Source organism: Mus caroli, unplaced genomic scaffold (assembly GCF_978045245.1).
Source record: "Mus caroli unplaced genomic scaffold, Mus_caroli_1 scaffold_14, whole genome shotgun sequence".
NCBI lineage: Eukaryota > Metazoa > Chordata > Mammalia > Rodentia > Muridae > Mus > Mus caroli.
Genome location: NW_028227269.1, coordinates 73,867,726 through 73,893,371, shown reverse-complemented (window position 1 = coordinate 73,893,371; position 25,646 = coordinate 73,867,726). Strand labels below are relative to the sequence as shown.

General features: G+C 44.3%; 1 protein-coding gene across 1 annotated transcript in view; it reads right to left on the bottom strand.

The window, feature by feature from the left end:
* Nucleotides 1–1,864: 1,864 nt before the first annotated feature.
* Rhoj (ras homolog family member J) overlaps nucleotides 1,865–25,646 on the bottom strand; it is an 86,569-nt gene continuing 62,787 nt past the window's right edge. The window contains exons 2-5 of the mRNA XM_021178906.2: nucleotides 20,722–20,780; nucleotides 11,493–11,657; nucleotides 9,247–9,342; nucleotides 1,865–2,648 (exon numbers count right to left, since the gene is read on the bottom strand). Coding sequence (XP_021034565.1) covers nucleotides 2,502–2,648; nucleotides 9,247–9,342; nucleotides 11,493–11,657; nucleotides 20,722–20,780 — 467 coding nt within the window. The 3' untranslated portion in view covers nucleotides 1,865–2,501. The remainder of the gene's footprint in view (nucleotides 2,649–9,246; nucleotides 9,343–11,492; nucleotides 11,658–20,721; nucleotides 20,781–25,646) is intronic.

The window sequence follows — 25,646 nt, the reverse complement described above, 5'->3', positions numbered from 1 at the left end:
GCAGGGGGCTGAGTGAGAAGCAGGTGACAGAATTAGCTCAGCTCTGCATTGCACACCTCTCTCAGTGTCTCATCTGCACACTGAGGCCTTCTGCTACATACAGGTTCTGAGGCCTTTTCTGTTCCCACGTGGATATCAGCTGCCGTTTGTTGACTTTGGAGATTATTAGCAACTTTTACTTTTGATTTCTACAGCTCTTTGTATTTAATTCTCACAACAGTTATTATTCACTCTTGGGGCAGAAAGACAATTTTGTGAAACAAATCAGGTCCTACTACAGAGATCTCACTGGTCCATTATGGGGACGGTGGCTCGGGGAGCGAGTTGCCTCTTAGCTGCATACATTTGACCAATTCTCCTTGGTGGAGCCAACACATGCTCTCAGTTTTTCCTCTAGAACAGTAAGAAGTGAGGATCAGCCCCCTAGCATGACATACCCATGCCATACTGTAGAAAACTGGCTCATAGCACTATTGTCACATTTGTCCTATTGTCACAGGACCAGGTACCCATCACTGTGTGTGAAGAGTGGATGGTAGGCCACAGTGTTATGGCTCCTGTGTATTTGATTTCCATGTATGAAGACAGACAGTCCATTCTTGTTTTTCTAAATGTCAAGCTTTAGCTTTCAGAACTCCAGTTTTTTTTAAGCGTGTGTGTGTGTGTGTGTGTGTGTGTGTGTGCGCGCACACGCATGCGTGCATGTATGTATATTGTGATTCAGAAAATTTTCAGCCATTATATGGGAGAGAAGAAAAACAGTACTAACATGTAGAAGAAGCAAAAATATATTTCAGAAATTCTAAACAACAGACAAACAACCAAAGCCCCCAAAGACTGAAGGGGTGTCATGAAGGACTTAAGAAGACCCATACCATACAATTTTCTTCTGTGGTTCTTCTAAGAGCAGAAAAGACTAGAAAGATTGAGATTTTTTTCCCCCAAAGAGGGAGCTTCAATCTAGAAAAAGTGAAATAATTTCTTCTTGCTAAGATATGATTTACTGATGTTATAAAGTTAAAAAAAAGATAAATCAGCTTCCCTGGGTAATTCCTGGGCATTTGTAAGCAAATAAGGCTAACCTGGGCCCATCACAGCCTCTAATTAAGACACACGGAGAGTCCCTGGCTGTTTGCAATGGTCCTGTCAGGTGCAGGATTCCTCCCTGGGAGTGGTTCCTGCTCAGGGCCAAGTGCCTTCTCCCAAATGGCCCTGGAGGATGGGCCTCACACTTAAGGCCATCCTCCATGGACATTTGGGAGACGGTGTGAAGGAAAGAGAGAGAGGGGCAATGATGCCTTACTGGCTGAGACTAGAAACCGTCCTTAACGGAACCTTACATGGAGCCCAGCTGAGTAGCACTCTCACCTACAGCAAGTAGAAAAGTTGAGGCACTTTGATCCTGAAGGATTCTGGAACTCTCTCTCTCTCTCTTTCTCTCTGTCTGGTGTCCATAAATCACCTTTCTTTTCTTTTTTTTTTTCTTTTCCTTTTCTTTTGGTCAGGCTATGACTGGGGAACACACGGATCTAGGCACAGGAGAAAATGTGAACAGGAAGAGGGAGAAGATGTTGTGTGAGCAGGGTGGGTCAGTCCCACTCTGCTGGATTGTGAAGATGGCTTCACCATATTATTGTCCTGGCTAATTTAGATGAGAAGTAGAAAACTGTTTCTTTCAAGACAGTCCTTTCTTTTTTTTTGGTTTGAATAACAGTAGGGTTTTGCAAGAGCAGCCCCCCTATCTCCTGAAGCATTTGTGGGATGATCTTTGGCCAAACCTGGGGAGCTGTAATAACTCACAAGATGTTTTTTTTTTAAAAAAGTTTAAAAACATTATAGGTCTGTAAGTTTAGAAAAGCTGTACTTTCTTTCTTTCTTTCTTTTTTTTTTTTGTAATTAGGCATTCAGAGGTACATGACGGATCTAAGAACATTGGCAGAGATCCACCGTCAGTTGGCGTGAACACAATCCAGCTTGTCTTTCAATTATTTTGATGTGGATTTGTAAGGCTCAAGTGATTGGACATTGGGAAACCGTGATAGAAATGAGCATTAAGGTGCTTGGGTAAAAGAACAAACTGACTCCGAAAAAAAAAATGTTGGTGTTGTATTCCCAAGTTTGGTGAAGACATGAACTAAGGCCACCAGTGCAGGACAGAGTGCTTGGTTTTCCCATCATGACTCTCTGTTGGTCCATAACCGTGGGAGAGAAGATATGAAATACCAGATGGATTGTCACTTGGCTTCCAACACCTCACCAGCATATATATGGTCTGAATGTGACTCTGCATTCTCCATGCACAGTGTTCATGGTCTGGCTGGCTTAGGGCTGTGGCAGTGGCTTACAGGATGTTGAGCTGGAAAGCTGGCAGGGCACGGGGACAGGCGTTGGGATGCAGGAATTCCTTTCTGGTCACGCCCTCCTTTTTGGCTGGAGTTGGGTCACAGAGACTGGCTGCCCTCCATGCCCTTGCATGGCGGGGAGATGGGTGTCAGGCAACTTCAGATAATTGCACAGCAGCCGTGACACCCTAAGCAGCCTTTCTTTTTTTTCTTGGGGTGGAAAATGGTGAGGATGGCTTCATCAAAAACCGCTTTGAGACCCTTCTGGGTCAGGGCAGAACATTCCAAGTAGCACTGCGCTCCAATCTTAAATGCAAAGAGAGAGAGAGAAAGTCGTGAGTGCCAACCCCCTGACTTGCCAGGTTCCCATGTCTGCTTGTTCTACAGACAGCTTGTTTCCAGTCTCCTTTCATTTCTCTATGGGATGTGGTAGATCAATATTCAATTGAAGAGGCGCTTCTGTGTGGGATAAGGCAGTGTCACTGCACCTAAAGAGCAGCTAAGAAGCAGCCATCATTAATTTTTCTTGATTGGCATGTATCTCTTGGCAACACGATACCATTTGTTATATTGTTCAATATCAACTAACTTTGAAAAACAAATTTTAAGTTAAAACAATAAAACATGAAGAAATAAAACTCATAGAAGACATTCATTAATAGAGACATCTTCCTTCTCTGTATATTTTTTTATGTTTAAGTCATATGTATTTTGAACATAGGTTAGTGTTCTATTTGAATTATAACAATTGATAATTGTTAAAATAAATTATTATTGCTATTGATGATGATGAAAAGCATATGTGTGTGGACATTTTGCCTGCATGGTATATCTGCATACCATGTGCATTCAGTGCCAGTAGAGGCCAGAAGAGGACACCAGATCCTCTGGAGCTAGAGTTATTGACAGTTGTATGTTATGTGGGTACTGGAATCGAACCTAGATTCCTTGGGAGAACAACCAGTGCTTCTAACTGCTGAGCCATCTCTCCAACTCTTTGAAAATGAAAAAAAAAAAGTGATTTCATACTATGGGTTACATGAGAATTAGAAAATCCCACGGGGAATGTAGAAATCCAGGGCAGAAACTGTTGATTCTCCTTAAGAAAATCACTGGCCAGGAAGGTTGTGCTTGGCTGTCAGCTCTGGTAAAGAAGGAGACCTGAGTGTTAACTTGTCTCACAAGCTCACATGAGCCAACTGTGTCCTGAGGGCCTCTGAATATGAAGAACATCTGGAGAAACACCCACCCCCACTTTTCCACTTTCCATTTTGCAACTAACTTTGAGAAAAGCAGATCAAATGCAGAAGAAAGAGGTTGGCTGGATATTGGCCCTGGGAACTCTGGCAGATGACTGGCTGGAGAAACAGGGAGGCAGGAACATGAGGGTATTACAGATGGGAGTTTGTGGGTGGCACACAGGGATTCCAGGGGACCAGGAGAAAGCAGCTGTGACTGGTGTCCCCACTAGAATGGATGATCTCCTCCAAAAATTCATCCTGGGCTCATTTTCCTACTTTTCTATACAGTCAGAGATTTAGAGTCTTATTTAATGCATACAATGAAAGAAGCATTCTGTGGGTCAGTTGGGATACAGATGTTGGACGCTTTCGTCTGTCACCAGGAAGCTTGTAAAATGTGGAATGAAGAAAAACGTGTGGATTAGCTTAGACAAGAAAGGACGCAGCCCAGGCAAGGGAAAATGAGCATTCAACCAGAAGGAGAGAGAATTACTTTTAAATCTTTGTCTCTTGAGATGTGTGTGTGTGTGTGTGTGTGAATGTGTGTATGTGTGTGTGAGACAGTTGTGTTTGTGTGCATGTGTGTGTGAATGTGTGTGTTAGAGTGTGTGAGAGAAAGTGTGAATGTATGTGTGAGTATATGTATGTGAACATGTGTATGTGTGTGTGAGAATGTGTGTATGTGAATGTGTATATACCTGTGTGAGAGTATGAGTGTATATGTGTGTCAGAATGTATTTGTGTGTGCATGTATGAGAGTGTGTGTATGCGTGTGTGCAAGTGAGTGTTTTGTGTGTGTGTGTATCAGAGGAGGATATCAAGTATCCTGCTCCGTCACTCTCTGTCCTATTCCCTTGAGGCAGGGTCTCACTAAACCTGGAGCATGCAGCTTTGATTGCACTGGTTGGCTAGTGAGCTCTTGGGATCTGCCTGTCTCGACTCCGATGCTAGGGTTACTGGCTTCTTTGTGGGTGCTGAGGATTTGAACCCAGGACCTTATATTTGTAGATTAGGTACTCTTACATGACAAGCCCTCTTCCCATCCCTTGAGGTGTATTGTTTTTCTTATTCTATGACCTTTATACCCAGCCCAGCAACAAGTTGGCTGAGCTAACAGTCCCCGAAATGGGATTGTTGAAGAAAGGCCACATATATGAAGACTCAGTATCAAATGAAATTGTTTTGATCACATCCCGAAATTTATTTCAAAATTCTTCCTACAGACAGCAAGCACTTTTTTTGGTAAGTGTTCTTTTCTGACAAGAATGGCTATTTTATAAGTCAATGGGAAATATCAAAGGCCAGGAATTGAAGCCATCCGTGCATGATGAAAACCTACTTTATGGACTTTGTTTTGACAATGGTTTGGCCTTTAGATTTGGAGAAAACGTCAAAAACTTATTAAAAACAGGATATGAAAGAGAAGAAAAGGGGGGTAGGGAATTTTTTCCCCTAACAATGACATGAGATGTCACCTGCTGCCTTTGGAAGTTGGCACACACACATATAAAAAGCACAGCAAGTCAATGAATGTGCTTGCTTGTAATGCTTGCTTGTAGTGTGATGGCTCTGTCAGTTATGCAGAGTGGGGGAGAAAGCCTTAGAAAGTGCGGTAGGCTATTTATTGCCTTTGGACAAACTTCTCACTAATGATTCCAAAGCCCCAGGTGGATTCTGAAAATTCCAGGAGTTTGGCTGACTTCTGTTCATTCACTCTGGGACCCTGAGAGATGCTTCCTCCCTCCCCACAGCACTGCCAACCCACAGTGCTTTAGCATATTAGCCTGTCAGCCAGGGCCTCTGAATGAGGCAGGAGGAGCCCAAACTTGTCTCTTCCAATTCTGACAAGGGGAAAGATAATGAGACAGTCCATAAAGGCATTGTTGTGTGAGGAGGTTAACATAACATTTGGGTGTGCTGATCGTTCCAGGAAAAGTAGCCAACGGATTTTGGGTGTGATTTGGGATGTTCCGTGTGAGAGACACACAGAGCCCAGTTCTGAGGTGATTGTTTTGCCAGGCTCTACGTGCTCAGGGGGTCAGAGAGGAGAGTTTGTCCTGGTTCAGGGAAAGGGCACAGTCATGTTAAAAAGAATGCTCAAAAAAAATTCATTAGGGTCACCAAAGATTGAAAAGGAAAATTATGTCAAGGAAACACAGCCTTTCTTGTTTACAGCGGTGCCCTTCCCGGGTCCTCGGAGCCAAATGACTCAGCTAAGTATTTAGGACCCATCTGCAAAAGCTCAGAGACTCCTCAGTTAGGCACACGTGTGCAATCTGCAGCAGGCTTGACCAACCTGACACCTTTCAAGGAAGTAAGACAAAACAAAGGAGAGATTGAGGCTGCAGACAGAACACCTTTCTGATAGTTTCTTACAACACTTAGGGTGCATTGTCCCCAGGACTGGGAGATATGCCACAGCATACAAGATCTGATAGGAAGAAATGAAAACAAGCCAACTTGTAACAGGCCAAATCAAGAGAGACAGCAAGCTAATACTTTCCCCTTCCTTTGACTGGGGTGGGGTGCACTGAAGAAGCACAATAGTGTCTAGAAGGGTTGGGGACTGGAGCCAGGCTGGCAGCACTCTTGCCTGCAACGGACAAAGCCTAGACTTTGAGTCTCAGCTCTGTATAAAATCAGATGTGCTCTTATATTTTTGGTTGTGAGCCTAGCCTTTAACGGCTGAGCCATCTCTCCAGCCCATGGAAGGAGTTACAGAAACAAAGTTTGGAGCTGAGACAAAAGGATGGACCATCTAGAGACTGCCATATCCAGGGATCCATCCCATAATTAGCCTCCAAAGGATGACACCATTGCATACACTAGCAAGCGTTTGCTGAAAGGACCCTGATATAGCTGTCTCTTGTGAGACTAGGCCAGGGCCTAGCAAACACATAAGTGGATGCTCACAGTCAGCTATTAGATGGATCACAGGGCCCCCAATTGAGGAGCTAGAGAAAGTATCCAAGGAGCTAAAGAGATCTGCAACCCTGTAGGTGCAACAACATTATGAACTAACCGGTACCCCAGAGCTCTTGACTCTAGCTGCATCTGTATCAAAAGATGGCCTAGTCGGCCATCACTGGAAAGAGAGGCCCATTGGACATGCAAACTTTATATGCCCCAGTACAGGGGAACGCCAGAGCCAAAAAGTGGGAATGGATGGGTAGGGAAGTGTGGGGGAGGGTATGGGGGACTTTTGGGATAGCATTGGAAATGTAATTGAGGAAAATACGTAATAATAATAATAATAATAATAATAATAAATCAGATGTGCTGATACCAGCAAGAGGTAGAGGCAAAAGGATCAAGGTTATCCTTAGACAGATGTAGAGTTCAAGGCTTGGGCTACATGAGAATGTTCTGAAAACCCAAACAAGAAAACCAGTAGCTAGAAGGAACAGAGGCAAATGTCTTCCCAGCTGCAGGCAAGCCTGAGGGCAAACAGGCCAACAGGGATAGCCTGCAGAGCCAGAACTTATGATATGTTAGTTCATGGTGGTGCCACAGGAATCCAAGGAAGTAAGACTTGTGCTAATGCATTTACAGGCCCAAGAATTGGCCCTAACTTGAGGAGATGAGGTGCATCCATCCCTCAAACCAGAGGAGGGAACCACTCTGCTCTACTGGTCCTAGAAGTCTTTGCAAAAGGAGTACCAGACTGAAGAATTTGTTTACAGACTCTAGGAAGGAGGCAGAGAACACTGTGGCCAGAGCATCAACTCAGACCCTCTCTCTGCCGCTCACCTCTCTAAACCTCATTTCCCTCTAGGAGAGTTTGGACAATAATGCACACACTGCAGAAGGTGCTTCAAGGATTAACTATGGGGAAGCCTGTGACACGCCCAGGACCAGATCATCACTACATAAATGCTAGCTATTATAATGAAGTATCTGACAGAGGAGCCGAAGACTGAGAACCTAAAAAATGTCTCTGTAATTACGTCACAAAACCAGTTTTAAAAAACCAAAACCAAAACAGTCTCACTCGGTCTTCTTCTCAATTGGCTTTCATATGCTCAACATGATTGTAAACCAGAGAGCAGTTGCTAGGAGAGGGTGTCAAAAGGTAATCAAGCGATGAGCCCAGCCACTGTTCTTAAAATAAAGCTGAAATGAAACCGGAGGCTTTGGGGGTGACTCATTATCACAGGGGAAACAAAACAAAACAGAAACAAACAAACACTAAAAACCCTGAAAAGCAGCTTTCCAAGCTCAGAGCGAGGCTAGGAAGTCATCAGATGAAGGCAGGGGCAGTCCCAGAGGCAAGGAAGGAACACAGAGAGCAGGCTACTGCAGAAACAGTGGGCTCTCCTGCCAGGAGCCACATACAGTTACACACACTAACATGTACGTTAGTGAGAGCATCTGAGGTTGGACGTTGGAGGAGAAGCTGAAGATCCACTCATTTTCCCAGGGGCCACACACATGGCTGGAGAAGACAGAGGGGGTGAGGTCTCGGTGCCCAGGTGCTGGCGCTCAAACAGCTGGATTCAACTGTGTCTGTGATTTAGGTGTGCTCGTCTCCCCGGGGGCATCTCTTCACCTCTAAGAAACTTAGGGTGCCAACGACTCCTTAGATGGCTTACAGGACTGTGGCAGAAGTAGGAAGGGCTCAAACATCTGCGTGGTGTCCTTATGCATTGTACCCATAAAACACCACAGCCAATCCACTTCCAGAGAAGGTGTCATATGCCATTTGAGACCTTTAAACAAGTTTTAATAAGAGAAATCCGATTATCTATCTATCTACCCACCCATCTCTCTCTCTCTCTCTCAAGAGTAATTTGTAGTTAATGTTACTCTTGACTGGTTTGGAGAAGGAGACTAACTGCTTATGGGCATACATTTTGCAGGGTTAGTTTCTTAGAAAGTAAAACATTAAAAAAATTAAACTCTCCTGCTTGGATTGATGGACTAAATCAAGGAGGAAGACGATTCAGAATAGAGAAATATGGCCCTTAAGTCTCCTTCTGCACATGCATCCATTATAGTGGCTGCTCTGCTCATGTCGTGATGACAACGGGCAGGCAGAGATTTGGCGTCTGGCAAATACATTTTGAAGTACTTCTGTAGCAAGATCACGGTTTATGGCTGACTCTCCGAAGTGAAGAATGGTCAGAGGGGGTAATTCCAGCTTCGCTCTGTCAGACAGCCACTTAGATTCCTCACCCCGTTACCCTCCGCTGTGTGTTACATTTCCATATGCTGTTCGTAACACAACCCAGACTAAGTGGCTATTCATTATAGGACGAGAAGGATTAGACAAAGAGAACCTTGCCAGATTTCAAGTCCAATTCTCTACCTGGAAAAAAAAAATCACAAAACACCTCATGTGGGGTCATTTAGATGAGTTACACTGATAATAAACAGGGAGGTTTACAGATGTACGTCTAATGGTTCCCCATAATTCATGCTAAATGTGGCAAGTCCATGGTCTAGACACTGCTGGAGCAAAATGTAAGTGCTTAGCTTTTGAAACTCTTGAAGTTTCTTAATGAAAAACAGAAGGGGCCGGCGGACAGAAACACTCTCCAAAATGGTTCCTTCTAGCTCTTGTAGAACAAGGAAGAAGTTCGGAAACACCTTGCAGTTTAAGGCAAGGTGTTTCCTCGGTTAGCTCACCCATCCCTGAACACTCGATTCAAACGTGATCATACCGCTTTCGCCAGCTTCACGCCGTGCTCATAGGTGAGGGGCTTCTCCTTCATGTACAGCAGACGCGCCAAGGTTTTGGGGTCATCTCGGAGATCAATCTGGGACAAAGATATGTTTTTTGTTTTGTTTTGTTTTGTTTTGTTTTGTTTTTTGTTTTGTTTTATTGAGACAGGGTTTCTTTCTATAGCCCTGGCTGTCCTGGAACTCGCTCTGTAGGTCAGGCTGGCCTCGAACTCAGAAATCCGCCTGGCTCTGCCTCCGGAGTGCTGGGATTAAAGGCATGCGCCACCATGCCCGGCTTGGGACAAAGATATGTTAACTAATTTCGGGCATTATCAGTTACTTTTAAGTGGAGACATAACATAGGACCGTTTCCCACTTTAACCGCTCTGACGTTGCTGGATATTCCCCAAGAAAACAATATATACGCAGATGCCATGTTTGAGAGTTTGAAGTGATTTTTCTCCCTCTCCCTCCCTTTCTTCATCCCTCCCTTCCTCTCTTCCTCTCCCCCTCCCTCCCTTCCTCACCCCTCTCATTGTTTGAGACAGGGTTGTCTCTGTGTAGCTCTGAATGTCCTGGAACTCACTATGTAGACCAGGCTGGCCTCTAACTCACAGAGATCCACTTGCCTCTGCCTTCCAAGTGCTGGAATTAAAGTCATGTGCCCAGCTTTTTTTTTTTTTTTTTAAACGTGGACACAGCAGGGTGGCAGTTACCCTGGGTGCTGAGAACATCCTCCAGTGGCAAGGGTACCTTTCGGTGGTTACTCGTTTGGCTGTGACTCATATTACTTATTATACAATATTTTTTGTGGCTTTGGCTCCATTGTTTTTTATCCTCCCCACCTCCCAATCAAATCTTGACCTTCAAAGGGTTGGAGATTTGCTACCTGTGAGACCTTTTCAACAGGTACCCAATGGACAGGGAGGCCTTGCAGGGGAGTCCCAGTGAGGAGAGGCCAAGGGTTTCCCATGTGAAGCAGTAGAATACCTCTCAGGGGCAGCAGCTCAAAGACTGGACACTTCACTATTTGCTATAGTTGCTGTCACACACTGCCATGTATGTGGGCCCACAGGGCTTGCTTCCTGAGGGAAGTCAGTGTAGTCACACTAGGGCTCCATCAACTGCAACCATGCTGATGCAAAGTCATAGTGTTAAGTTCCCATTTGTTTTTCTATTTCTCTTAATCATTTGACTGAGTGACTATTCTAAATAGACTCAAGTCACAACGAGGGCTTTGAATGGCCAGTGACATATTTTGGCAGCGTGATCTAGCTTTCTCATAATGGATAGGTATTAATATTTACAATGAAGGTTAAAAAAAACGCCTTCATTTAAACAAATAGTTATCGTTCAGGGCAGAAACGTGACTTGTACTCAGATGTGTAGATAAATGAGATCTGTGTTGTATCTAAGTGGACACACATAACTCCCATGTGCCCGTGCTGTTTTCAAAAAGCATCTTTCTTTCATTTACGGTTTTAAAACAAATGTTTCTCTTGGTCAAATAGGACTCAAAATAAGAAATCAAAAGTAGTATATGAAGCTGATAGAAAGCCCTGCAGCCATAGTATGGTCCTGAGATCAGAACACTAATGCAGATTTTTAAAACAGCCAAGAACTAAAGCTATTTGAACAATGAATAGTTCAGACCGTCTCAACCAACAGGAGGCTTATTGATGGAGATTCAAGCTGAGGGACTTTCTCACCTTCCAAACACGTTCAAGGCCTTGACACTTTATACGTGTTGCTTTTAAATATGAGTGTTTTAACATCCCTAATACCTGGGTGACTAAGGAGCTATGGAAATTCCGAGCAGAGAGTTCCTTTCTTCTCCAGCAGGGCCATCAGGGAGGCCTGTCATGATATGCCCTGTCTGAATCTAGGGTCATTTGAACCCACACACCTATTTTGCTGTATTGAAACAATTGTGTCTAGCTTAAAAAAAAAAAAGATCAGAGAGTATGTACAATTGATGCTCTTGCTTCATTCATCAATTCAGGGCCGGGAAGAGTATCTGTTAAATACATGTTTTGTTATTTAGAAAACAAGCTGTGAGCCTAACCTTAGAGGCCAGATCAAAACGTTCTCCTTCCTATTAAATATAATTGCGCACCTTCAGAACTTCTCCTCACCGATGCGATATGTCTGAGCATCTGTCCTGGTGTTTGATAGAATACAGGGTTCTCCTTTCTTTCACACCTTCCGTCACCCTCTCCCACCCTTCCATCACCCTCATTTCAACCTGGGTTCCGATGAGCACATAAGGCACATGAGGCATGCAGTCCTTCAGTTCCGGGACCCACTCCTCCTGAACGTTGTGGTAAGAGGCTGGGTTTACGACAGAGAAGCAGATGAGAAACACATCGGTGTTGGGGTAAGAGAGTGGCCGCAGCTGGTTGTAATCCTCCTGTGGGAAGAACAGAGGAGCGTTATCGCAGGTTGCAGAGCCTCTGTGTGGATCTTGGGACTCTTGCAGGGAGAGACCACAGTAGCAGCTGCTGCACTGACCACAAATTTCCCATTTCCAATCAACCTAAAAAGACTTAACCAGCTTTATTGGGGTAAAATTTACACATACAAATTTTACATCAGAATGTCTACCCACTCACTTCTCCTTTATAACTGTCTGTATATTAGTTTAAGGTCTAGCCATCATGTTTTGTATCACCACAGATAGGGGGAGTTAGCAAATCCATCTCCTCACAGAGTTATTGATTTTTAATGATGAAAACACATAAAATCGCCTCCCAACACATAACCATTACATAACCACACTTCCTTCCAGCTGTATGTGAATGGTAGCTTCTAGAATTTGTCATTCCTGCCTAATGGTAACCTTGTGCTTTGACCGATATCTCCCCACTTCCTGCCCCTTCTTGCCCCAGTAACAACCTGTCTACTGTGCTTCTGTGTCTTCAGAAACTCCCTCACGTAGACAGTACAAGGAGGGATAAAGGTCTCCCGGGACACTGGTGTTGCATTGTCTGGAACATGTATTTAAATTAGTGGGTCATTGGCCCACGGATATCTTCAACAATTAGACATTGTTTTTAAATTGAACACAGAGAGTAAGCTAAACTACAAAACAAGTATCATTGCCAAATGAGATACCTCTGTTGAAGAATTATGTTTGGGACTTGTTCCTTAATGTACCCCAGTGCCACAGTGTGGTCAAGTTAAATGCCAGGTGTTTAGTGGCCAAGGAGTTTTAGGACATTCAATAAATAATCATTCTATATTTTAATAGAATTTAGCAACATATAACCAATAGTAATAATAGTAATGTGTGCTTAAACATTTCCTCTTATATATGTGTCCATACGCCACATACATCACACAGTTAGACACGTTAATACATACATTATACATATGCATATGTGTTGTGGAACACTGACCTCTGAGCCATTCCTACATCATGTGATTACAGGGAAACCTTGCAAGACCAAGCCTGTCGATGAGCCCTCGGCTTTTCTGTGGGCTTTGACTTCAGTGGCTTTCTTCAGGGCCGCATGGAGAACTTTTAGAAAATTGTTACACGTGCTAAGACCCACAAGTGACCGGATCTCAGACATTACTTGTTACTCTGCCATTTTGTCTTTCCACTCAGATCATCACAAATGGATCCGGAGTCAGTTTGATTGGTTTTCTCGTCCTCTATCTATACCCCGTCCATAGCAATTAATTTTATGAGAAAGAATCCTGTACTGATTGGTCGGGTGGAGCCTGGAGTGGAGAAAGCTGATTTGTGCTTAGCACCATCATCTTCACCACCAGAGCTTGAGTCTGGGGATCGTTACCAAGGACCAGGTGCTATTACAAGAAGTGACTGTACTATCCTGGAGTTCGCGCAGGAGCACTAGACAGAGGGCACCCTCAGCCTTCTCTTTTCACAGAAGAGGTCAAAGTAGAGATGTCCGTAATGGACCAATACAACCTTGAGTTATTGAATATCGAGATATGTGTGCATCCTGACCTGACTTTTGTTTGGGACTGTTATCGCCATATCTCGGGACTTTAGACGGCAGATTAAGATTTTTTTTTTTTTTTAAATTTGGCTATCTAGGAATCTATTACTGCGGGAATGCATTCTTTTACAGAGTGCATTGACCCCAAATAGCCACAAGATGGCAGCAGACACTGTATATTTAAAATCTCAATGCTTCTGCTCCCTCTATACCCAACAACCAAACCAAAACAACCGATTAGCCTGGATTAGCCAGGCAAGGGAGGAGCTGATAACGGGTGGTCTGACTGATAGTGTTTATTTTCTCCTTGATTTGCTAGCCATTGAATAAATGCTGCTTAGAAGACAGAGTCGGGGAGGTGAGAGGTGTGTTCATTTGCTCAGGTCCCCGCTGCAGGGCTTTCTGGTGGTTTCAGCTTCTGGGCTTCACCGTGCTCCGGATTCTAGATTTCTTTGCGTTAGGACTTAGTTCTGCTGCGTCAGTCTATTTATTTACTGGACGTGTGGCTCTGTCAAGGATGCCGCGGGGACTGTATAAGGTGATTAAGAACCGGGAATCAAGTCAGGGAATGAGAATGAAAATACACAAATCAGTTCCACGGATGCGAACCGAGGCTTCTGCCCCTTTTAGTTGCTCTGGTAAGGCAGAGTATTTTTATCTGACCGAACTGGAAAATTCCGATGTCAAGTCCAGGCGATCCTCTACATCCGAATTCTTACACTAATTTCCAAAGGATGGTCCTCAGACCAGCAGCACAGGTATCTCTTGAGAGCTCATTAGAGTCTCAGAAGTCTAAGGCTTAAGTTCCTGGGGAATCCAAGCCCTACACGCCCCAGTCAGCCTAAAACAGTTTCAGGGTCTCAGGTTACCATACTCCCTTCTTCCTGCCGTCAACCTTGCACCTCTCAGAATCAACATCCATCAACAGGATGGTAGAGGAAAAGTTACTTTCCACGAAGGTTTATGCCTGGCAGGCGGGAGCTTACCACCCTTGGTTGTGGCTGAGGCTAGGAAGTATGGCAGAAGCCCAGAATTAATAAAAAAGAACTTGGTGACGTCAAGAGGTTGCATTTGAAGCCATACCTGCTGATGGCTTGAATGAGTTCTGTGGCGAAGTACACTTGGAGTGTAGATTATGTTACGTGTGAAGATGGTGCGATCAGCCGCGAGGAAGGGCTAAGTGGTCCTTTTGGCACTGAGGCCCCTTCTACTGCGTCTCTGAGTAACCGGTGCCTGGGTGTTTTCTGAAGAGATGGTGTGTTAACTCATAAAAGCCACTAGATAGTGCTTTGGAGGGCCAGGATGGACACAAGAGGACTTGGGCTAAGGTAGGGTAGGTAGGGATTAGGGGCCATGTAGGTTTTTGAGTATCTGTTTTCCCTTTGCACAGAGGTGGGACAGACTGGTCAATTCCCAGGGCCCTAAAGATGTTCTTGAGCAGGTTCATCACAAAGGGACAGTGCTGGAGCCATGAAGCCATTAGCTCCCCTTGAGTTCGGATCCCTGGGAATTCATTGCACAGCGGATTTATCCTCAGCTAGGAGTCTGGTGCGAAGCCGAGAATGCGCATGTCTGGTAAGCGCCCAGGACCTGCTGTCTGTGTTGTAAGGAAAGCAGCGCTGAATTCTGCCCGGTGCTTCACGATCCAAGAGGCTGGGAGTAGAATTCTGCTTCCTTCTGTTTGTGAGCTTCCTGCCATTTATCCCAGGTTGTCGGCACCAGCTCTGGTTTCCATATTCTAAGTCCAGCTAGTCTCGGAAAACTGGACACGGCAGGAGCTCAGGATGTTGCTCAAGAGCGTGAAGGGTGGAGATGAATTCTCTGGATTCAAATCCCTACCCCGCCCGTCACTTCTACTTCGGTGTAGTTTGTGAGTTCTTGTTGTCTCAATTTCTTTATCTGTAAAGTGTAAAATGTTCATTCGGTTGTGAGAATACAATGCTTTAATATGTGGGACTCATTGGATTGATGCTTTGAATACAGTCAGCGCTTAAATGATAGAGTGAAAGGGTCCATCCTTCATTCAAAGCCAGCAACAGCTGCAGGTCCTGGAACCCCGGCCCCTATCCCCATTGGATACCAGGGATGACCCTGAAATTCACTTTTCTGATCTCTAAGTACTAATGAGACCCGAATATTCGTGAATTGTGATTGCATCTTTTAGTCAACGTCCTTTCATTCATTCTTTTTTTCCCCCCAAATCTTGGGAAAGCTAAGGACCCATGGGTCCTTAGTTACTTTTTACTAACAGCATCGTTGTAAGGGCAGCATCGTCCAAACAGCACACTCCTAGAAACCACGCTGAGAAAGTTTGAGTTGCTTATTGAGAGAAAAAGATTTATTCTGAGGTTTTAGGCAAACTTTCCATAAAGTGTTGACGCCAGACCCTGTGCGCTCCAGATGGCCCTGTTGGCTCAGCCAATGGCAGAAGAGGAAGTCTCGTGTGCTTCCAAGTGGACCTGGGGTTACCATTAATGAGCCCCAGCTGTACTTCCCTCCTGCCGGCTCACATGCCTCTGAAGAAGACACTCTGTGGGGAGAGAGGAGCTTCACAGATCAGGTCTTGGTGAAGCTGTGTGGTCGCAGCCTTGAGCCGGGCCAGCGCTTCCTGCTCCCACAGCCATTGGTGGCAGCTAAGCTGCCCTGGGCTGTGATTTGGCGATGAGAGATACCATCCAATCCTCACACAATGTGTAGGCCACCTTATGTCTTGAGGGGCGCATGTGCAGGGAACTCAGGCTCACTCTGATGAGAAACCGGCACCTGCTTAGGTGAATAGCAGGACGCACTCATCCCCTCTGGCAGTGGCGCTAGTTGCTACTTCTGCGAGTGCTTGCTGTCTTTGAGATACACCTACTCGAAGTGTGGTCCAAGAGCAGGCTTTTCTCATTATCATTTGTTTGGGTGAGGGTCCATGGAGAAGAGGGTAAGATGCCTCACCATCATGGCTGATCCGCTGCAGACTCAGAGGACACCTCGCCCCGAACATTGGCCTGGGAAACCCCTCTCACACTCTACTCTTCCACAGGCCACGCGAGTTCAGGCTAGGCTCAATCCTCTCCATTCTGGCGTCATGCTTTCTCATGGCATGTGCCAAACAAGCCAGCGGGGCTTAGAATACATCTTAGAACTCCGAGTCTCTTCCAGTAGCGGAGCCAGGGATCTGAGCGCAGGAAGCACTTTCAGAGAAACTGTCACTCATATTTGACAAGGAGCCCGAGTCAGACAGGTGAGCTGGCCTGACATGAATAGATTATAGATTAAGCTGGAGGAATGCCTGTTGCTTGCTGGGTAAGCTGAGGGGTAAATCCCTTACTAAACTTGCTTGATTTTTTTTTTTTTTTTGGACAGGATTTTCTCTGTGTAGCCCTGGCTGTCCTGGAACTTGCTCTGTAGTCCAGGCTGGCCTCGAACTCAGAGACCCACCTGCTTCTGCCTCCTGAGTGCTGGGATTACAGGTGTGCACTACCAACACTTACGTGTTTGAAATTCCATCTGAGTGAATTCTGAAAGAGATTTTTTTTTCCCCTTCAAAGTGCCCCATTCAAAGCCCAAGTGGTAGTTTGTCTCAGGAGTCTGGGGAGGAAGCCAGCTCCCAAGTGCTGGCAGCATATGCATGGCCTCATTAGCATCCTTAGCAAAAGCTTGGCTGAGCTGCCAAATGGAGAGTCTTGAGGCTAACCCTGCAGCCGCCATGTTGGAAGCCGAATGGTGGAGGGAGGCGGCTAAACAGTTTTGCTCAGGGTTGCTTCCTTTGAGGGTGGGGATAGCAACTTCCTATCACTGATCTTTCAGAACGATTTTGTTTCTTGGGTTGTTCTCAATGCCCGCCTCACCCCACCCTCCACAGTTAGCTCAGGACAAAGGTGAGGGCACACCTCTTTGGGTTATTCTTGTAAGACAATCTAATTACCCAGATTAGATAGAACGAGATAGCTGGGTTTAGAGACTCATGGCCATTGTGTGTTTGTGGGCTCCGGATCTACCATTCTGTTCTGAGATCATTTCTCTTTCCTTATTTAGTGATAGACTCAGTGAGTAATTTTTAATTAGTTGTAGGTATTCCTTGTGGCTTCAGTGACATTTCATAGAGTGTCACTGGAGGCTACACTGTACTACTCAGAATGGGGACTGGAACTTTTGGGACAAGCCTTGTATGATGGCTACTCTTGGTTGTCAACTTGACTACATCCGGAATTAACTAACAACCAAGTGGCTGGGTTCACCTGTGGAGGATTTTTCTTAATTAAATCATTTGAAGTGGGAAGAGCCACCTTTAATCTGGGCCACAGCTTCTGCTGCCAGCCTGGAGAAAGGAAGCTCCCTGTTTGCCTGCTTGCTCTTGTTCACACGGCAAGTCTGTTCCTTCACTGGCATTAGAGTCTACTTCGGTGGGATTCTGGCATCTACTGAAGAACAGTGGAGATATCCAACCTCATGGGCCTGCTGGTTTCTTGGACCTTCTGTTAGTAAACATCCATTGTTAGACTAGCTGGATTACAGCCTATAAGCAAGTCTATTAGTTAAATATAATAAATAATAAATATGTGATATATGATGTATGATATATGATATTATATATTTGTTCTATCTGTGTTGTTCCTCTAGAAAACCCCGACTAATACACCTTCTAAATTAAATTTGCTGTGAAGCTTTTTGGCTAATTTGTAGATGTGGTTATTTTGCTGGGAATGTGCTTCATCCATCAAAGACTGAAATTCATCGATTTGGGGCTGGGGTGTGAGGGCTTGCATTTCTCTCTGTTGTGTTTTTGAGACAAGGTCTCATGTAGCCCAGGATGTCCTTGCATTTCCTGCGTAGCTGAGGATACGGTTACATTTTGGCCCTAGCTGCCTTCATCTCCCAAGTATTTCTTGATGCGCATTTCTAAGATGCTCCACGTATGAGCAACGCTGCTGGTTAGCCATCCGCACTTTAGGGGAAAATTCCCAAAGTCGTGACTCTCAAAGTGTGCTGTTCAGGGTAGCAGCAATGGAAACTTAGCATAAATGCAAATTCTTGGGGCCCATCCTGGACTTGTAGAATTGGAAACTGTGGGGTGGAGCCCTGTGGCTGAGTTTTTAACAAGCTCTGGGTGGTTCTGGTGCCAGGCTTAAGTTTGAGAATCATTGTTCCAGAACAGGAATGGTGGTGTATCCTTTGCTGTAGTGTGCTTATCCCTGCATTTAAAATCTCCCACTGCTGAAAGGACTCCCTTGGGTCTTGATTCAAACTTTATGGATTAATTACTGCAGTTCTTTCAGGATTTCTTGAAATTTATCTCTCAAAGTCCTTAATCATAGACCTGGAGGCCCAGAAGGAGTCTTCTGAGAGGTTCTGATTTCCTTTCTCCATGCTTCGTGGATTCGTGCTCCCCTGTGAACGTTGTCTATACAGAGACTTCAAAATACGTGGAGAAAAGCATCCAGGTGAGAGTTAAGGGGAAGAAATAGCTTGAACCTATTTGTTATTACATTTTACAACACTTCTCACCCTGTGTCAGAGGTCGGGGCCGCCCTACATGCTTCAATTTCAAGTTGAAAGGTATTTTCACAATATATTATCACTTCCACTCTTCCATGAGTTTTTTCCTTCTTCTTCTTTTATTTAAAGGGCAGGGTAATGGGAAATAATAACTCAACTCTACAAAAGTTTTTAAATGGTCTTCTTGGATGTGAAATGAAATAGAGATCAAGTGACATGGTTCTTGGGGCAACTGATGCATAGGACCCAACAACGGCTGTGGGCTACAACAGAAGCATGGGGGAGCTGAATGGGCAGAGGTTTCCAGAGCTTTCTAGGAAGGCAAGTTTCACAGTATGAAAGAATCCCAGTTGCATTGGGCTTTGCAAGCTGGGTTGTACGCACTCTATACATTGCGAGGTTGTAAAGGGTGGAGACGCCCTGCTGATTACGGGAGTGAGCGAGAGTAGACAGTTCCAGCTCCCAAATCCATGGACCTCATGTGCTGAGATGTTTTCTGGTAGGAGCTACACTCTCTTGTATCAGAGGTCCCAAGTTGATTTTTCCCCTTGAGTAACTGTGGGGACATATTTTCCCTAGTTTTGTTTCTGTTTCTTGACATTCATGGGAGAGGTCACCCTACTCCTTAGTTCTGACAGTGTTGTTTTGTTTGTTTGTTTTTTAACAGTCATTTGGCTATGAGTAGAAGCTGGAGGGTCCTGGGATGGAGCCTTGGGTCTGATGCTGGGCTATCCAGACTCCCTGCCCTGGCTGGAAAGCCCAGCTTTGCTGTCTCACATAAACTTGTCAGTGGTCCTTGCAAATGCACACTGAAAACCTTGAAGAGTTTCCATTTATTTATTTTCTAGTAGAGAGCTTTCAAGTTGAGCAAAATGATATATCTCTAGATAATTGTGAGAAAAGGCCTCCGCAAATGCATAGCTCTTAACAATTACCAAGGAACGCACAGTGGGAAATACCACGGTCAAATACTCACGCCAAAGGACTTAAGCTGTATAAATTTGGACTGACTGAACAACCCGCTGATTTTGACCTAAATAAATGATTCAAGACATATGGTAACACGCTCTATCCAAGAAATTAGGCCACAGCCATCCATGGCTCATCCACATCCCCTCCTCCATCCCGCGAACTCCTAACACTGGATGTTTTCCACAGCCCCGTGTGAGGTTCAGGAAAAGGCAGTTACCAGGTGCTTTCACCCAAGGACAGCCATGTGCAGGTTCACTGCTGGGGATTCAAGTCCATGCCCTTCCATTCTCAAACCTGAAGAAACACTTGTAACACAATAAGAATATTTGGGGAGTCTTAGAAACTTCAGTTTTCAGTGGTTTGGGGTTGACCTTCGTCATTGGAACGTCTCCAGACCCCTGCTTTCCTTTCAGAGATTAATCAGTCTTATCTGCCCCATCTCTTTTTGAACTTTTTCACAGTTCATTAGGTAAATCAAGTAAAAGATAGGCGAAGAAAATAGCGTGGGGAAAAAAAGGGGTAAAACGACAGTTTGTAAAATAGATTGATTCGAACATCTTGGATATAGAATAGGTTTGGGTTGGAGGCAATTGAAACGTTTGGCTAGAAATGATATTTTGAGTATTGATGGTTCATCAGTGTTTGACATATCACCAGTATCCTGGACAATGATTTAAGGTTATACACACACACACACACACACACACACACACACACACACACATATGTATGCATGTATAAATTATATATATGCCAGAATATGCAGTACAGATATTTAAAATTAATATATGATGTATGAATAAACATATACATTTATGTATGTTCATATAATATATTCATATATATGTATATATGTACACACACACACACACACACATATATATATAAAGAATGCACATTTGGGTGTCATTTGGGTAGAAAAATCTATGGGCCCCAAATGATCAGGATGAGAAATGCCTGCATTGTTAGCTTTTGGATGAGCCAAGTGGACCATTTTTCTCCTACATCCCCTTCCTCAACCCTTAAAGAAACAAGGCAGTGAGCTCGTACCTGTCCTGCGGTGTCGTACAGTCCAAGCAAGTGCTGCTTGCCTCCCACTGTCACGGTAACTAGGGGAGAAGAGAAGAGAATTCATAAACACAGGCTTCAATTGGCAGAACGTCTCATGCCAGCGTCTCTCTGGGCAGGGAGGATGAGCATATGCCTCGCTGGTGTAGATTCTAAACCGAGTTGACAGCACGGTTTCCAAATGAAAGAGAACCTTGGGCTGCCATGGCGGCAGATGGTCTGAGCCACCTCCAAATCTCTCAATGGAGATGGATAGTTTTGGTGTTCCCCGAGTACTCTGTAGACTAGTAGGTGACCTTTTCTAGGCTCTGCCCTATGAAGCTCCGGAAGGAAAGGATGCTAGGTCCCTTTCTGGCTTGGTTATCACTATCTTTGCTTTGGGCTACCTCTCAGGATACAGAATTAGGTAACAAACCATTAGAAATCTTGGTGTTCTTGGAGCTGAGGAGACAGTTCTGTTGGTAAAGTGCCTATTGTGCAAACATAAAGACTTGACTTTGGGTCCCCAGCACCCATGTACCTACAGACACGCTACCACACACACACACACACACACACACACACACACAGAGAGAGAGAGAGAGAGAGAGAGAGAGAGAGAGAGAGAGAGAGAGAGAACTGTTTTTTTATCTGACTCTGAGATACTAATAAGACCCAGGTGGTGTCTGGGCATGTGGTTTTAGGTATGTGGTTTCACATACCTACAGGGTTAGATTTACCCAGCAGGCTTGATGCCATGCCAAGCAATCGTACCCAAAGTGAGGAGTAATGTGGGCACACCAGCCGCTCCACACACATCTGGGAATGACATCAGGTCTCAAGTTGCTGCTCAACCGAGAGGGAGCAGATTGCATGCAGGAGGGATATGGTTCTCTTGGTGAGTGGGAAGAGCAAGGTTAAGCTTCCAGAAATCCCCAAATTTCTTCTGGGAAATAGGGAATCAAATATGCATGAACACCCGCTTCCCCCGGTTGATTAGAAAACATACAACAACAGCAAGATTTTGCTGAAAAGACCCAGATATAGCTGTCTCTTGTGAGACTATGACGGGGCCTAGCAAACACAGAAGTGGATGCTCACAGTCAGCTATTGGATGGATCACAGGGCCCCCAATGGAGGAGCTAGAGAAAATACCCAAGGAGCTAAAGGGATCTGCAACCCTATAGGTGGAACAATGTTATGAACTAACCAGTACCCCGGAGCTCTTGACTCTAGCTGCATATGTATCAAAAGATGGCCTAGTCGGCCATCACTGGAAAGAGGCCCATTGGACTTGCAAACTTTATATGCCCCAGTACAGGGGAACTCCAGGACCAAAAAGTGGGAGTGGGTGGGTAGGGGAGTAGGGGGGAGGGTATGGGGGACTCTTGGGATAGCATTGGAAATGTAAATGAGGAAAATACCTAATAAAAATATTAATAAAAAAGAAAGAAAACATACAACAACAAAGTAAAAGTGGGTTTGGTCCCCTCTGCCATCAGCTGTGCGGGACAGGAAGGGTGACAGGACTAGGGCCTTTGAGAACTGGATGTCTGATGTGTCAGAAGCATTCCCTAGCTGGCGGTGTGGGTTGCTGACTTGGCGCTGGTTTTTTACTTTGATTTATTTTCAGGTTGATGGGCGTCATATAGGTAAAAAACGTTTCCTAATGCCGTTCTTTGGAAAGCACTTGTTTTAACGGCACAGCCTCCGAAGACAGTGGGGGCTATTTTTCTAACCCACTCAGATCCACATGTGTTGGGTTTGATAAAATGACTGCAGTCAGCTGAGCTCCTGAATGTGTGTTTTTAAACATGAAACTCAGCTCAGTGAACTCCTCACTGCAGTGATAACTGATGGGCAGGGGTGGGGCCTTTCAATATTTTTACTTCTGTCTGTAAGTCAGGCTTTAGCAATGGGAATAGAGGTGCCCAGAGTTCTTCGTTCTGTTTATTGCCTTCTTTGTTCACATTGGCAGAAGAGAGCCCAGGCTGCTGTTCTTGAAATCGGCCTAAATGGGTTCTTTTTTTTTTTAATTAGGTATTTTCTTCATCTACATTTCCAATGCTACCCCAAAAGTCCCCCAAAACCCCCACTCCCACTTCTTGGCCCTGGCATTCCCCTGTACTGAGGCATATAAAGTTTGCAAGACCAATGGGCCTCTCTTTCCACTGATGGCCCACTAAGTCATCTTCTGATACATATGCAGCTAGCGACATGAGCTCCGGGTGGTACTGGTTAGTTCCTATTGTCTCCACCTATAGGGTTGCAGACCCCTTTAGCTCTTTGGGTACTTTCTCTAGCTCCTCCATTGGGGGCCCTGTGATCCATCTAATAGCTGACTGTGAGCATCCACTTCTGTGTTTGCCAGGCCCTGGCATAGCCTCACAAGACACAGCTATATCAGGGTCCTTTCAGCAAAATCTTCCTAGTGTGTGCAATGGTGTCAGCGTTTGGAGGCTGATTATGGGATGGATCCCTGGGTATGGCAGTCTCTAGATGGTCCATCCTTTTGTCTCAGCTCCAATCTTTGTCTCTGTAACTCCTTCCATGGGTGTCTTGTTCCCAATTCTAAGAAGGAGCAAGGTGTCCATACTTTCGTCTTCATTCTTCTCGAGTTTCATGTGTTTTGCAAATTGTATCTTGTATCTTGGGTATCCTAAGTTTCTGGGCTAATATCCACTATTCAGTGAGTACATATCATGTGAGTTCTTTTGTGATTGGGTTACCTCACTCAGAATGATGCCCTCCAGGTCCATCCATTTGGCTAGGAATTTCATAAATTCATTCTTTTTAAGAGCTGAGTAGTACTCCATTGTGTAAATGTATCACATTTTCTGTATCCATTCCTCTGTTGAGGGGCATCTGGGTTCTTTCCAGCTTCTGGCTATTATAAATAAGACTGCTATGAACATAGTTGAGCATGTGTCCTTCTTACCGGTTGGAACATCTTCTGGATAGATGCCCAGGAGAGGTATTGTGGGATCTTCCAGTAGTACTATGTCCAATTTTCTGAGGAACAGCCAGACTGATTTCCAGAGTGGTTGTACAAACTTGCAATCCCACCAACAATGGAGGAGTGTTCCTCTTTCTCCACATCCTCGCCAGCATCTACTGTCACTGAATTTTTGATCTTAGCCATTCTGGCTGGTGTGAGGTAGAATCTCAGGGTTGTTTTGATTTGCATTTCCCTGATGATTAAGGATGCTGAACATTTTTTCAGGTGCTTCTCAGCCATTCGGTATTCCTCAGGTGAGAATTCTTTGTTTAGCTCTGAGCCCCATTTTTTAATGGGGTTATTTGATTTTCTGGAGTCCACCTTCTTGAGTTCTTTATATATATTGGATATTAGTCCCCTATCTGATTTAGGATTGGTAAAGATCCTTTCCCAATCTGTTGGTGGCCCTTTTGTCTTATTGATGGTGTCTTTTGCCTTACAGAAGCTTTGCAATTTTCTAAGGTCCCATTTGTCGATTCTCGATCTTACAGCACAAGCCATTGGTGTTTTATTCAGGAATTTTTCCCCATGTGCCCATATCTTCGAGGCTTTCCCACACTTTTTCCTCTATAAGTTTCACTGTCTCTGGTTTTAGGTGGAGTTCCTTGATCCACTTAGATTTGACCTTAGTACAAGGAAATAGGAATGGATCAATTTGCATTCTCCTACATGATAACAGCCAGTTGTGCTAGCACCATTTGTTGAAAATGCTGTCATTTTTCCACTGAATGGTATTAGCTCCCTTGTCAAAGATCAAGTGACCATAGGTGTGTGTGTTCATTTCTGGGTCTTCAATACTATTCCATTGGTCTACTTGTCTGTCACTATACCAGTACCGTGCAGTTTTTATCACAATTGCTCTGTAGTACAGCTTTAGGTCAGGCATGGTGATTCCATCAGAGGTTCTTTTATCCTTGAGAAGAGTTTTTGCTCTCCTAGGTTTTTTTGTTATTCCAGATGAATTTGCAGATTGCCCTTTCTAATTCGTTGAAGAATTGAGTTGGAATTTTGATGGGGATTGCATTGAATCTGTAGATTGCTTTTGGCAAGATAGCCATTTTTACTATATTGATCCTGCCCATCGATGAGCATGGGAGATCTTTCCATCTTCTGAGATCTTCTTTAATTTCTTTCTTCAGAGACTTGAAGTTTTTATTATACAGATCTTTCACTTCCTTAGTTAGAGTCACACCAAGGTATTTTATATTATTTGTGACCATTGTGAAGGGAGTTGTTTCCCTGATTTCTTTCTCAGCCTGTTTATTCTTTGTGTAGAGAAAGGCCATTGACTTGTCTGAGTTAATTTTATATCCAGCTACTTCACTGAAGCTGTTTATCAGGTTTAGGAGTTCTCTGGTGGAATTTTTAGGGTCACTTATATATACTATCATATCATCTGCAAAAAGTGATATTTTGACTTTTTCCTTTCCAATTTGTATCCTCTTTATCTCCTTTTGTTGTCGAATTGCTCTGGCTAGTACTTCAAGTACAATGTTGAATAGTTATGGAGAGAGTGGACAGGCTTGTCTAGTCCCTGATTTTAGTGGGATTGCTTCCAGTTTCTCAACATTTACTTTGAGGTTGGCTACTAGTTTGCTGTAGATTGTATGGGCCTTGAAATCCTGATCTTTCTAAGACTTTTATCATGAATGGGTGTTGGATTTTGTCAAATGCTTTCTCTGCATCTAAGGAGATGATCATGTGGTTTTTGTCTTTGAGTTTGTTTATATAATGGATGACGTTGATGGATTTCCGTATATTAAACTATCCCTGCATCCCTGGAATGAAACCTACTTGGTCAGGATGGATGATTGTTTTGATGTGTTCTTTGATTCGGTTAGCGAGAATTTTATTGAGTATTTTTGCATCGATATTCATAAGGGAAATTGGTCTGAAGTTCTCTATCTTTGGTGGGTCTTTCTGTGGTTTA